The 15,749-nt window shown below is 33.9% G+C and overlaps 1 protein-coding gene across 2 annotated transcripts in view; it reads right to left on the reverse strand.

The window, feature by feature from the left end:
• Positions 1-15,749, reverse strand: part of MED8 (mediator subunit 8) — a 280,806-nt gene that overhangs the window by 103,310 nt on the left and 161,747 nt on the right. For both annotated transcript variants that reach the window (XM_089821342.1, XM_089821341.1), the window contains exons 8-9: positions 10,894-10,950; positions 10,602-10,772 (exon numbers count right to left, since the gene is read on the reverse strand). In XM_089821342.1, coding sequence (XP_089677468.1) covers positions 10,602-10,772; positions 10,894-10,950 — 228 coding nt within the window. The remainder of the gene's footprint in view (positions 1-10,601; positions 10,773-10,893; positions 10,951-15,749) is intronic.

Here is a 15,749-nt window from a genome sequence, read left to right on the forward strand (position 1 = left end):
ATTCATGTGTGAACCAAAGAAGATACACCTTATGGCAGCTAAGAACATTTTACAATATTTGCGATATACAATTGGTATGGGCCTCAAATATGATTAAGTTGAAATCAATCTTCATGGAAATTCAGATTCTGATTGGGCAGGCACCTCTATTAATCGTAAGAGTACCACAAGATGTTGTTTCAGTCTTGGGTCAGTAATGATTTCTTGGTTTAGCATAAAACGATCATCAGTTGGTATAAGTTTTGCTTCAGAAAGATATGAAACCAAAAGGCATATCATGAGAGGATATTTCTTATGTCTGCTCGTGACATGACTATTCATATAAACAGTCATTAATCTTATACTAATTAGTTTTGTTAATAATTAACCATATATTATTTATATCAAGTCATCGATCTACATTTACTTGGAGAGATCATTTGCTCGATCCTCAAGTTGGCTTACAATTGACATGGCTGATCATTACTTGATCTGTTTGATACACTAATAAGATCATTTTTTGATCTTGACCAATAGAGAATAATTATATTTTATTTAGAATCTAATAACACAGATTACTATATACTTGATCTTGCAAAGATTTTCCATTAGGATATAAGGGGGATAGATTTGTGCTCAAAGGTTTGTAATGATTATTCTTATTGAGCATAACAGTTGTGTGTGTATGTCAGTTCACATAGTGAACTAACATACATGCATGCATGCACACATGATTGTAATCAGTACAATTTATAATCCTAATATCTGACCGAAGCTACTCTGAATCAACACTGCCTCTCAGCTAGGCAAGATAATCAAGTATATATCAATAGAAATATCACCTAACTCATGATATCAAAGGATCTAAAGAATAGCAAGCCAAATGACATTCTTCTTATATCCAAGTTATGGTAGGTGCACTAACATCACATCTCATGATGCCATAGCATATCATGGCATGTCCATGAATATTATGTCACATAATATTCACCATGATCATCTCATAAAGAACATAATGATCTACAACTGATATTAAGTCCCTTGATAGCTATCAAAATGTTCAAGAGATACAAACTATCATGACATGCCTACGAATATCAAGTCACATGATACTCGTCATGACAGTGAACATTGTAAAGTCATCACCTTACAATGTTGAATACAAGTGCATATTATCTAAAAGATCTTCACATTTCAATAACGTACACAAGGGGGGCCCATAAAGTCATTAAGTCACACACATGACAAAAAGTTTTACAGATCTTCTATCTCATGGAGAAGAATCCACAAAAAGAAGATCTTCTAGCAACTCTCTTTGTTCTAATCACAACATTATTCATAGGAGTAGTCTCTCATACACAAATATACTTGTATAATTTCGTACTAACATGAGTCAATGTAATTATGGATTTATCCCCAAGTTTGGTGACACCAACATTCATGATAATGTGGCTTTTATTTGAAACTCCAAGTACATGCATCAAACCCTTAGACCTTCTTGTCCACGGTCACCTTAGACTTTTTCTGAATGTGATATCAACATTTTGACCTCCTCGTCTTAAGGTTTCCTCTGGTCGATTATCAAACTCCATCTGAATCTAATGTCCATCTTCAATTTAGTTTCATATCATCAAGTATCAATTTTTCTTTCCCTTGAGTGCAATGTTTTCTTCATCCCTACTCTTATATTGGTACATCATAGAGCTAGTCTTGAGTTGAGTCACAAGACTGTATTCTGGTTCTTTTCTTTGCTACCTTTCTATTTCCAAGCACCAAGAATCCAACACCATGTATTGTATATCTATTATCTGCTCCTTGATTGCTACAGTTTCCTGGTCACTAGAGAAGTCATGTTAACATAATCTTATCCCTCTACACCAATATAATCCTTGATAGTCCATTAAAGAAAATCCTCTAGCTGTTCCCTCTGAAACAGAAGCGTACCCTGTTGACATGGTCCCAATCATTGAAGATATCTTGCTCTGAAAAATTCTCATCATCTGGCATCACTTTGGTTCCCTTAATATATTGTAGTGTGTTTTTTATTCCATCTAAATAAGACTAGGTCTTTAATTTTGTACCATTTAGCTCAAAGACATCACGCAATCTCTAAATTCTCATTTTTCTAAGTGTCACTGAATGTTGAGCCTTCTAAGGTGGAACACAATGTTGTGTCAACATTTATGATATTAACTTCAAACCAATATAATAGTTTTTGTCACCACTTCGTACTGACCAAGTTCCAGCAGCTTCATCAATTCCAACATCAATGCATAGATCAAAGAAGAAATATTTACAGCCTTGACCATTCCATTTGTAGTTTTATTAATTATAGCTACAATATAGTAAAAATATAATTTTTGACCTTGTTTCTGGATCATCATTGCATTTCTCTCTTCAGGTGGCTAACAAAACTCAACTATTATATCTGAGCATAGATTAACAATGACATGTTGCAACACAATACAACTAATTTTGGAGCTAAAAATGACAGTTGTGTGACTAACCCCAGGTTTATGAAAAGATAATGAGAATCCAGGAAGTGTGATGATAAGTCCAGTTGCAAAGACTGCATTTTCTTTGTATTAGAAAAACCATCTTCCTCAAGTTCTTCATCAGCATCACGTGACAGGAACAATGCCTGCTTCAACCAGTCACCTGGCCACTCTCTATACCATTGCATACATTTCCTCTGAAAGTGGGTTCCATGCGTTTTATATTAATTGACAAACTCGAGAACAATTAATTTCAGTTTTCCACTGAACAAAAGTCCAAATGTTTGTTGCTGCTTCCATTTACGAGAACATGTTACAGCTTACAATGGGTCGATCAAGCATCAATGGGCAACTAATCCAATGTTGTTTCTTATGATTCTATGCAAATATTTTTCAACGCATTTTCAATTTATTTTGATTATTCTGAACAAGATTGAACTTCTAATGGGAAATCCAGGATTTAGTGTTCCCGTTGTGCAATTAATTTGAGCTCTTTTCCACAAATCATGTGATTCTTGACAATATTCTCTCCTCAGAATCTTCCACTAATGTTTGGCACTAATAAACTCTTGGAATATTAAAGTAATCGATAACAAAAATTATAGCCTTTCTCAATGATATTCACACTCTTTGGACTTCGGCGTCATTATAATTTCAAATCATTTTATAAAACTTTATATAATCAAGGTCCATGTAAATTTAGCCAGAACACATCAAAATAAAGTCTTATCAGCTCAACATAATATCGAGTGCCCATATTATAATGACTTCCCATACCACTTAATTCACAACAGTTAGCAAATATTGTAGAAATTTCTTGATTTCAATAGATTATATGCTGAAGGAAACTTGACAAATTTTGGCACCCATGAAAACCATTCATAATCCACTGGATATTTTCCCTCAACGGTGACCAAAATATCTCAAATACAAAATATCTTCACATCACTCTAAATTTGTCTTCAGATGTAATTTTAGAAATTTTGCTATGAAATCAACTATAATATTCTTGACACGTTTTAGCAAAAGAACTCTCTGATACCAGTTTATTTATCATCTGTATTTTGATTCTTTCCATTAGGAGTGGTCTGGGATTCTTATTCCCTGGAGCTGCTGCTAAAAATTTCTTCATCAATCTGCAATAAATGAAATGATACAACTGTGAAGCGACATAATTATATGTGTGTCAATTCCAGCATACAAAGCATTCTGACTGGCTTTATTTGGAACTTGGTTCGATTTTTCATCTGCTTATATTCCAATTCCAACCCTTGGCAAGACCCACATATTTTATTCAGATCTTCTTGTGTAAGTACATTAATACTCTATATTTGATTGCATTATAACAGGCTCCCATTATTTGTGAAGTATCACAGGCTGGTAAGGAACCCACTCCGATACCATGTTGAACAGATTGGATTTCTCATTTGCAGAGTTTCAATCAGAATATATTCTTGAAGGGATCTGTACATCAGTAACTATGGAATACAAATTTAAATCTGAGAATTTAATTGTTCTTCAAGTCTGTAATTTTCGAACTCCAAATGAGAAAGCATTTATCAATCTTTTATGCCTCTCTTGGTTGTTCGGCTGGGTATAAGTATAGCTTCAGAAAGACATGAAACCAAAAGGCGTGCCATGAGAGGACATGTCTCATGTCTGCTTATGACATGACTGTTCATATAAACAATTATTAATTTTGTACTAATTAGTTGTGTTAATACTTAGCCAAATATTATATATGTCAAGTCACAGATCTGCATTTACTTGGAAAGATCATTTGCTCAATCCTCAAGCAGGCTTATCATTGACATGTCCGATCATAACTTGATCTGTTTGATAAACTAATAAGAACACTTTTCAATCTTTAACTATAGAGAATAATTATATTGTATTTAGAAAAACTAATAATACAGATTACTGTATACTTGATCTTGCATAGAGTTTCAATTTGGATATAAGGGTGATAGATTTATTCTTAAAGGTTTGTAACGATTATTCTTATTGAGCATAGCAGTTGTGTATGTATGCATGTATGTCAGTTCACATAGTAAACTGACATACATGCATACATACACAACTGCAATGCTCGATAAGATGTATGTATGTCAGCTCACATAGTGAACTGACATACATGCATGCATGCACACATGAGTGTAATCACTACAATTTATCATCCTAATACTGACCGAAGCTACTATGAATCAACAGTTATAATCCACCCCTTAGTTTGCAAACTCTACTGCCAAGTACTCTATTATTTTGCTAGCCAAAGTTGAACTTTTCCCAAGTTCAACTCTTGCGATTTATAGACGCAAAAAAATGTGGGTAAAAATGTTGACTCATGTAAAATGCTAATCAAAATGCGTCTTTCGCATGTTTTTGCTATAAAACCATGTATTTTCTCTTTCGAGATGTGAATTTTGAACTTATGAAATTTTTGCAATGGAAGTTATACAAAGAAAACATTTTTCTTTAAGAGATTTAAATTTTTTTTACTATCCAATTGCCAATTTTTTCTCAAGTTTTTATTGAGTATTTGACAAATTTTCGCTACATTGAAAATTTTGAGCTTGTCAAGCACTCTCAATCTTTGTCTATGAACTATGGTCCACCCTACCCAAGATTGCTCGTCCTCAAGCAATGTTGATTTTAATCTCGTCGATGAAATTTTGCACCAATTTGAAGGTTACATACGAGGCACAATGCATACTCAAGAAAAATACATATAAAATATATAGGGAGTAAACATATTGGAAATTTGAAACGCATCAGGTATGAAGCAAATACAAAGCATACGCGTTAAAAACATGAAGTATGAATATCTATAGTCATGGACCATAGACCAAAAAAGCACAAAGTATACACATGAATATATGCAAACACGTAGCGTAGACATAAAAACTCAAAGTATACATATGAATATATGTAGACACAGTGCATACGCATAAAAACACAAACTATATGTTGGTTCCCAAATCCCCAAATCAAAAATCCAAGAGCCTATCACTTATCCAATAGGATTCCACAATCAATTCTGGCCAACAAACAAGAATCACCTTGATTTCCTTGCACTTAGGGCTCTACTACACCCAAGCGGGTAAACCTTCACCTCAAACGCTGATTGCTTGGTTCAGGGCTTTTCTATAGCAAGTTTCAGCTTTGGAGTTCTCTGGCTAGCAAGGTCTTTGAGCTCAATTAATATGAAATTGAATACTAAATGTTTTATATAAGGTTTTTTACAATGGATTTGAGGTTTGTAATAAGGAAGTTAAAGATTTCCTGACTTCAAATATAAATCCAATACTTCAATGATAAAAGACCAATGATTTAGCTTATTCAAGCAACAGAGACAACTACAATGAAGATTATAATGTACAACTTTAGAATGTTCTACACACATAAACTATAAACAGTTTCATAATAAAGACACAACAGATCAAATATATATACGCAATTCTAAACTAGTCCAGATTGCACTTTAACTCCTAACGTCAAGGAGACAAACTGGACATAGATTCGGAAACAATTAAATATTTAACAATATTTGCGATGATCAAGTTTGAAATGCCATAGATGATCTTGTCCACTTATCTAATATAAATTGTTTAGAGAATTATAAAATGATTATAAAGGATGAATCAACTATAGTTTAATTCTCCCTGTCTCAAAATACAAACAAAAGACTTTTATAAATCATTAAAATATAATTTGGAATTTTATATTACAAGGCCATATTTAAAATTCCTTATCCCTCCATATCAACGAGTATAAAATATTTCTTCTTGTCTAATGTGTTTCTCAAATATGTCTTCTTGTTGCGTGTTGACTTCTTATTACTTATATCTAATAAAGTGACTCTTTAGAAAGTCACGCCCCTTTAAATACATTTAACAAAGCATTCATAATATACAAATAAGAAATAAACCTATTGTTCAGGTAATTTAATACTCCCAATTTATATGTTATGAGTATATCTCCAAAACCATCATAACTCCATATGCTCTTCGATGCATCTTATGACATCTGGAGTGATCATAAGCCCACAAATATCTACATGGACCAACTATAAGAGATTGGATACACTCCAAGCACCACCATTTGGAAATAGAATCTAATGTTGCTTCCCAGTCTAACATTCTCCACAAACTCCATAACAATGTTTGAATCTCAAGTAATCCAACAACCTGACTATCTCAAGCCAATTGAGAGAGATAGTGGATATTCAAATGCCCATATCATGAATGCCAAAGATAGCTGACAAGAATACTTTTTGTTGCCATGGCCTGCTTCGAAGAATCCCCTGTATCAATGATTCTATACAGACCATGATCCTCAAGCCCAACTACAACTATAGTGTGAGACTGTCAACAATACTAAACTTTTTAAACCTGAAGATGACATCTAGTTTGGGAGGATGAAGCATAATCTAATTGACAAATTGTAGATTGAGCTTCATACCTAGAACAAAGTACACATTGAGAAAGGTCAAATTCCTCCCACAAAGTGAAATCTGTACATTTCCATTGTTAACAACTGTATACTTCTCTCCTCCTCCAAAGACCACTGAATCAAAGAAAGGTGTGAACTCTATGAACCTATCCAATAATGGGTGAGATATCAAGAGGCACCAAAGTCAATGTATCAAGCTAATGATGTGTCATTATCTAACCGGCGTGTGGCCATGAACACATAGGAGGTATCTTCCTTCTGATCAGAGTGTGTAGCAACTTGGGCCTTTGGCGAAGCCTTTCTTGAAATCTATTTTCATGCGACAAAACTCATGATGATAATTGTAATGAACGCTTCTCTTCTTTGAACAGGCTTGAGATTTACCTGACCCTTTCTACTAGTAGGTCTAAGGTTTACCTTTATTCTTGTTTGAGGCTTGGGTTGTGCAGACCATCTATTCAATAAAGGACGAACTAGCATTTCTTTAAAACCATTACTTTCATCTATCCTACTACAAAAGCCTATTGTAGAGATCCAAAAACATCAAAGCAACACTAGTAGAAGTGACATTGGGCAAATCTGTGAAATGGTTATAAGATCAAGGCAAGCTTTTCAGCGTGATAACTACCATACCTTCTTCTTCCATCTTGCAGCTAATAGCCTCAAGTTGGTGACTGATGTCCTTAATTTTTGTAAGATGTACTTAGAAAGATGGCTTCTCATCCATCATGATAGAAAACAACAAATTCTTTAGAAAGAAAGCTCGTCTATTGTTGAACGTCTCATGAAAATCCTTTAAGATGCCTTCTCTTTAGTTGTTTTTTCAGAAGGCACCTAAGGGAGGTGCATCTGTAACTAAAAGTTTAATCAACATGACAATTTCAAAATTACCTTCATCCCATCTTTCCTGATCTATTTGAGTTTGAGCAGGACGTGATTCCTTACCCAAAACTATCTTATCCAGACAACGATATTCAAATAAAATCAACATATGTTGCTTCCAGGTATTGTAATTGTAGAGACAGTGCTATTCAAATATCATCAACATATGTTGCTTCTAGGTGTCATAATTGCAGCCATTGAACCGTTGATTTCCCTCCACATAATGTTGGTCAAAGAGGCCATCACTAAACTTGAGGTTGCTAGTGTTGCACAACTTTCAAAATTGAACACCGTGGAAAAGCTAGAACAAAAAGTCAGAGTTGATGAACTTGAAAAGTAAATAAAAAATTCAGCAAAGAAATCCCTTTTAATGGGAATAGCCCAAAATCTATATTGCATGGGTACTTGAACCCATACCCTAAGGAACTGGTACACGTACCCAAGTACCAAGTACTCAATGGGTACTTTGTACACAATGGGAGCATCATAGGTAAGGACCTTGATAAAAGTTATCTAGTTATTGTTTCAATTTTTTGTTTGCCTATCATCTTGTTGTTTATCAAGCTTAATTACTTACATAATCAGTCTGAAATTTTAATAAAATACTGCTTAGTAATAAACTTTATCACTGTTCAATTCGATTCAGAAGTTTATCATTTGCAATACATCATTGTTATATGATTTACGATTTTCTTGTTCATGTTTAAAGTTTCCCTTCTCTATTACGTATCTAAACATTTAGCATATATTATTCTTACAAAAATATCGCAAATCTGGAATTGAAAATATGCATTACATCTGCAAACTTTATCACTATTTTTCTTTTGAAAACACATTGTCATCACTCATATTTTCAGATTTTTGATAAAATATTAAGATATATCAAAAAAGAAATTTGACATACTCAAGCTAAGTCAAAAGGTTCATATTCAAATTCGAGTTCGTCAATCATAAAATTCCAATGAAATTCAGCAATGGTAAAAATTCGGAAAAAAAATCAACATTTAACTTTTAGTTATATATATATATATATATATGTATTTATGTATTTTTAAATATTAGTAATATATTCCCAAAATTGTCAAAATAGTTTAACATCGCTAAATAATTTAACTAAATAACTCAATATCAATTTAAAATCAAATACTGTTATATTAAATATCATAAAATTTGGATGAAGTTCAGGAAAAGTAAAAATTCGCTGAAATCTGAATCTCATGGATGAAATTCAACAAATCCTACAACTTTGTACCCAAGTATCCTCGTCCCATATTTTGAAAAATAGTTGTAATCAGACCTGTTCATGTGCCCTAAGTGCCCAAGTACCTCAGTCCCTGTACAACCTTGCCAAAAACGCTACACATGTTTAAGGCTTTTAAAACCCTTAACCAAAAAATAAAAAGCCCTAGGAGCTAAAGTTCAGATTAGGGTTTCAATGTAATATTTTTACAATGAAAAGAGATGACACTGATAAAAACTCAGATTGAGCGCTGAAATCACAGGCTTAGAATATTGTTGTTTGCAAAAAAATGCAGTCAGAAATTTGCAGTAAACCTTAGATGGGTTTGGAATGGACTGCAAGAACAGAAAAGATAATTTTGAATTTCTTCCAAATAAAAGACACCCAAAAGATATCACTGCTCTAATACCATGAAACTTTTTTAAAAGTGAATGACTGTATTAACAAATAACACAAATATATAGAGTTTACAAGAGCTTTTAATGAAAAAACCATAAAGCAAAATTGTCTATAAATTGACAACTAAAAGTGAACTGATTGAGTCAAGCTAAATCACCATTAACTAGATATGTTATGGCTTTTAACTAGGATACTAAAAATACTCTAATATGTTATAGCAATTGCTTGATTTTATTTAAAGAATGAAAAGTACATATATATGCAATTAAATTGGCGATGTTTCCTAAAGAAACAATCATAACTGAAGACTAATTTAGTAACCATCTAAACAGACTAACATTACATTATTGACAATTATCTAAATAGATATGTAAATCATACTCTAATAATTTGTAACTATATTATGAAATTTTATTATTTTTTCATTTTTTCATTTTTTTAAATATTAAATCCTATTTCAGAGGGGATATTATACTTTGGGAGGAGCAACTCATGAATTTCACATGCATCTCTCGGGCAGCAAGTAAACTAAGGTAAGGCAGATTAGGCGCTAGCCTGGGTGCAGTGATACCTCTAGCAAAACAACAAAAAAGCCTTATCAAATAACATTGAATAATATTTTCTCTTAATGTAATGTATCTATTAGCATCTAGTATGTAGATGTGTGTCTGTCTCTGTCTCTGTCTGTGTCTCTGCATACAAACTTTCACATTTCGATTTTCCAAAATTTTAACAATTTTATGTGACAATTCACAAACTTTTGTGTAGCTCACTAGGTGAAAATTGTGATGTGGAAAATTAGGCCTTTATGTTGATGATTGCCACATAGGTTAGAACTAGACATAACAAAAGAGAAAGGTCTAGCATTTCTAATTTCTACTCTAGGGCAGGTAAATATATTTCCGTGATTATAATATGCTACATACCTCTGCTTCACTAGAAAGATGATAGAACTAGTATGTTGTCCACTATATATGTCAGTCATAGAAGAGTTTGGTACTATTCCAAATTACAGAGGTCATTTGCTTACTTTGAATAATTATTTTCAGTAGTGCATCATAAATAAGGATCCATAATGCTCAATCAAAACGTATGTGACTAGATAATTCATATGCTATTTTTTCATTATCTGTAAACTACTCTTAAAAATGTACCATTTGGGAATTAGCGAAGTTCTGATTTCCAGGATATATATTTGCAAGATTGCCAGCTGAAGTCAAATGATGTTTTGACTGACTTCCTTGAGCATTTTGGGCAATTCCATGCTGCTGTACTGACCCAGATGAGAATTGCCTGTTTGTGAAAGTATGATAACTTTGCCTATCCTGCTTGACAATGAAGAATAAACAATTCGCATTAGATAATCATTACTTGAAGAATTCATTCTACAAATTAGTTGTATTCATCAACTATGCAAGACAATTACAAAATAGTGGTGCATAAAACCTGCTGAAGTTTTGCTTGAAGTTGGTTTTGCTGCTCTTGTGATGGAGGAATGTGGGTCTGCATCGACAAAATAAATAAAAAGACAACAATCACAAACTTTACAAGATCTTAAATAAAAATTAGAATCACTTAATGATATGTGTACGTTTCTCATGCATATGTCTGCAAGAGAGGGGGCTGAATAGAAAGAGGGGATGGAATTGCTTGCTGTTACAAAATTGCATATTAGTGAATATCAACACACATCGATATAGAGTCAATGCCTACGAAGAAATTTACTCTCAATACAAATGCGCTACAGTAATTTCAAATATCTTTTGATTAAACTATTGATAAGTTTATCCTGATAATCTCATTACCATAAACAACAATGGCTATCAGCTAACAGGGTTTGAATCTTAATAAAGACATGTGACAGCATTTAGTTTTAATTGTACGTTTTTTGGGTTATTCTCACACCCTGGGGTAGCTTTCCCCTAATGCTTCTCTTTTATACCTGAAAGGTAATAACTGAGTCCTTTTGATACTATTTTTATGATTCATGTACAATCGTATTGTTTCCATCTTCCTTTCTTTCTATTAATTTGTGAAGTTTCTTGAGTTAATCAAAGCTTGGCAGCTTTGAATTTTCAGGGCATGAAAATACTGCATGATGTAGAAATTTTGAAGATAGACTCAATCATTTTAAAATCTAAAATCCCAAGCATATCATAGTATAACACTGTAATACGGTTTTGGTACAACTATACTATAGGTCCTATATTGTTTCTGTCTTTCACAAGGTTAAAAATCAAATCTATGTGTAAACCTTTTGCTTTTAACTTTTATTTAATAGGAGAAAACATTAATTTCTACTTTGGAAGATATTTTTACTCATCTAATTCAAGATGAAGTCTCAGATAATTAAAATTCAGCTGTGAATGCCCATAAGTTTCAGCAATTTTATGAATTACGATTGCATTAATGTTTGCAAATATTCTAAATGTTGTTATTGTTTTCCTGTAAAACATTTTTAATGAAACATAAGCCACTCATGTGCTATCTCTGTAACTAAGAGGCCATTTGAGGAGACAATGTCTACTTGAGAGCCTGCATTCATACACTCTATCAAGCAGTCTCAGTTAGTTTTGGTGTTTGCAGCAAAATGACTGGTGAGCTTTTGGTCCATGAAGAAATCTGTGTTTACTTGAACTTTGTAATTTGTTTGCAGCCAGATGATGTGTAATTTGCTATTTAATCACACTTCTCGGTTTCCATATTGGGAAACAAAATTCCAAACTTAAGAATGACTTTGCAGATCACAATAATTGTGAAACAGACAGAATATTTGAAGAGGCACAGCATAGCCCACACAGTGATTGAGACAGATGGTTGTCTATATGTGAGATTTGAAGATGGATTACTCTATAGCAAAAACATTACATTGTGATCTTCTTTAAGGCAATATGCAGACTAAAACTTAAGCACTTGTTTGCCTGAGAAAATGTAAGTCCTTTCTTCTAGGTGAAGTGGAACTGAAGATTTGCTTGTATCAAGCATTTTATAATCAAATTGGCAAAGTCAATATCTCAATTATGAGGTAAATTGTTAATTATAATTTACAAGGAGAAATGAATATTATTGATAGATATTTGCTCATATCATGTATAGACATGTTATATAATTAGCAGTCTGTTTACTCATATCATCTACATTTGCATTATGTCATAGTCAATAGTTATTTTACTCATCACAAATGAGCCATCTAATAGTTACATAAACAATAATGCATTCACGGTGTAATATCCCTTTCCGGATATTTTACTGTAAAACCCCTTGATATAAAAATGCAGATTTAAAACCGAACAGAAGCCAATATTTGACATAAATTCCAAAACTTTAATCGATTTCTAACCAGCAGATTTACATACAAGAAAACTCAAAAAATCTTGTTTTATTCCTCCAATATTCAGAAGTACATATTTAAACCAACAATTAACACCAATAGCTTCGAAGTAATGATACTGTATTATACAACAGCAATACAATAACATGCAACAATCTAGAAAATCCAATCTTATATACAAAAATAACAGTCAGATTGGAAATATAAATTAAACCTGTAAGAAGGTTAGGTTTGCATCCAACGTACAAAAGCTTCTTCAAGGGTTTGCATCCTCGAAGAGATAACCAGTCACTGTTTCCAGCTCCCAGATTAATATTTGTTTATAAATATTATCCTCTTCATGTCTTCCCATGTGGAGCCTGTTGCACCTTTATCACTTTTCCCAATGTGATGCACAATCTTTTAAGCAATGTGGGATGAAGCACCTTTTTTGTCCTTTAGTCACTTAAGCGAACATAGTACCTTTTTAAAATAAAGTGACAAGTTAAATGAACTTTAATAGTCACTTAGCCAATAAACCATATAATCCTCAGGCATTAAAATAACTAACCAAATGAACTCGGATAAGCACGTGCAATAGCTCGTTGGAAAGCTCTTGAATCAACGCTTCCAAACCAACACTGGGATATCAAGACTACTGAGCTTTGTTTACTTACTAAAAATAGTCAGCATCTAGACAACCTACCCAAAACTGCTCTAATAGGTCTGAAACTGGAAATGTCTGGGTCAAATCTCAAACAGAACTCCGTAAAGAACCTTCTCGCCCCCGAAACCTAGGCAAAGTGAGCCGGCAACACTGAATTATAATGTCCCAGAAAAAGGGGACATTACAAAGCCTCCCTTCTCAAAGATTGCTTGCCCTCAAGCAATCCACTCATACCTACAGAAATCAAATGCCAGGATCCCATACGCGCCTCGAGAATGAGATTCTACTCCTCAATCCATATATCCTGGCATGCATCTTCCCAAACTCAGAATGGTGAAATAGTACAATAGGAATCAATATGCCAAATAACTGAATGTTAGGATCCCAAGTCTCACCATAAAGGGACACCAACTGCCATGCGTTGTTGCCCTATGTGCCAATACCCTCAGTCAGAATGAAAGCCTCACTCCATGAGTGACCCTATGAGTCTCTACTATCAAGTGAAGATGGGAGATTAACAATATACCAATATCCACCCCAAGATGATAGCAACCAAACTCTCCAACAAGCTCCCCAATAAAAAGTAATACATAGGGATGCTCCACCTAGATCCCAAGTGAGAACTCATGTGCTATCTGAGATACCCCTACAAAGCCTATACCACTGTACCACTCCTATAATATCTGTATCGATGACAATGATCGATCCGACCAATCTAACTCCACCATCATCACCCTGGTGAAAACGGAGTAATCCTAGTCTCTAGAACTCTAATGTATCAGAAGGCTAAAACACACAAATCATAATCATGTGACTATGCAACAACACAACATAATTTGCCAGATGTAAGATACTATTAACACCTGGATCCCCAATTACCCAATCAACATGATCCTGGGTAAAGGAAAGAGTGGTTGGTGAATCACCATCATCATGAGTGCTAACACTGTCTTCAATATCCCGCTGAATAAAAAATGTAGACACCTCATGTGGAACGTAGGGTAACATGTGATCTCCCCACTCACCTGCAAATAACTCATTGACCCTGGAAGGCCAAATAGAATCACCGAATATATTACCAACATACACAGGCAAATCACTGATAGTAGAAATATAACAACAAGAAAAATCACCAATCAACAAGTAAGCCATGGCCATCTCGTAAGAGCTAGGTGATAAATCTCTGGGTAAGCTGAAAAATTCCTCAGAGCATGCTAAGGATAAATCTGAACTTCCTACTCCACCATAAGTACCCTTGCTTACGTCAAGGTCTTCATGAAAAGAAGGTTCACCATTAATTCTAATCTCTAAATTATCCTCACTTGTTGTATCACTAACCATGTGCTCCTATGAAAATGTACAGTTGCTATCATAAAAGTCAAAATTTTCAGACTCATCAACTTGTTGATCCAAAGAATTTTCTCACCATAGAAAGTCGCAAATGGGGAACACGTGATTGAATCACATTGTTTGCTTTCACATCTACCCACTTTATGAATTCCTTCAATGATTTGTGTTATTTCTTGTGCCCTTAAACCCCGGTTATCTTCTTCAGAAGTGGCTGCCTCACTCGTTTGATTTTCAGCTTTGTGGATGGAATAATGTGTTAAGCTCAACTGAAGGCATAGCTCATCTACCTCACTCTCCTTGTCCCTTCCAAATTTTATTGCTAGATCTCTATCCATTAATAGTTGCAAGTACTCATATTTTATCATTTTTAAAGTTTCAAAAATAGTATGTAAGAGAGGACATGTGACACCACATACACTATCATGTCTCTCTTCTATCACAATCTGCCGCATGAGATCCTCAACCAATCTGGAAGAATCATCCATCCTTGTCAACACTTGGACAATCTTGCCCTCTTTGACCAAAAGCATATCCAATAAGTTAAGGAGTGATAATGGTTTTTGACAATCTCCTTCAAACACAAGTGGGCTGCACTCCATAGAATTTTCTAATTTTGCATCACTAAGTGGAGCAACATTTTCAGATACATCCTCGAACTCAACGCGTGCTATATTGTCTATCCTGCCAACATTGCGATCCATTTGCTCCTCAAAATTTGACATAATTTCTAGCCTAGTATCACCATAAAATTTATCCAAGTTAATTTCCATGTCACCAAATAAGATGCCGATGTTTTCCAAGTCTAAACAAGATGGAAAGTTGCCAACATTGGAGGTGTGGTCAACTCTTTTACTTGGGCCATCAATATGCTCAACTCCATAAGTTACTTCTGTCTCCCAATTACCCATTAGTATACTTGTGCCATCAATAGTATTTTGCATACTATCAGGCGAAGGTTGCTCTTCCTTTTTAGTA

The sequence above is a fragment of the Cupressus sempervirens genome, chromosome 3, assembly GCF_028749045.1.
Source record: "Cupressus sempervirens isolate cs-2001-9-10 chromosome 3, ASM2874904v1, whole genome shotgun sequence".
NCBI classification, from domain to species: Eukaryota; Viridiplantae; Streptophyta; class Pinopsida; order Cupressales; family Cupressaceae; genus Cupressus; species Cupressus sempervirens.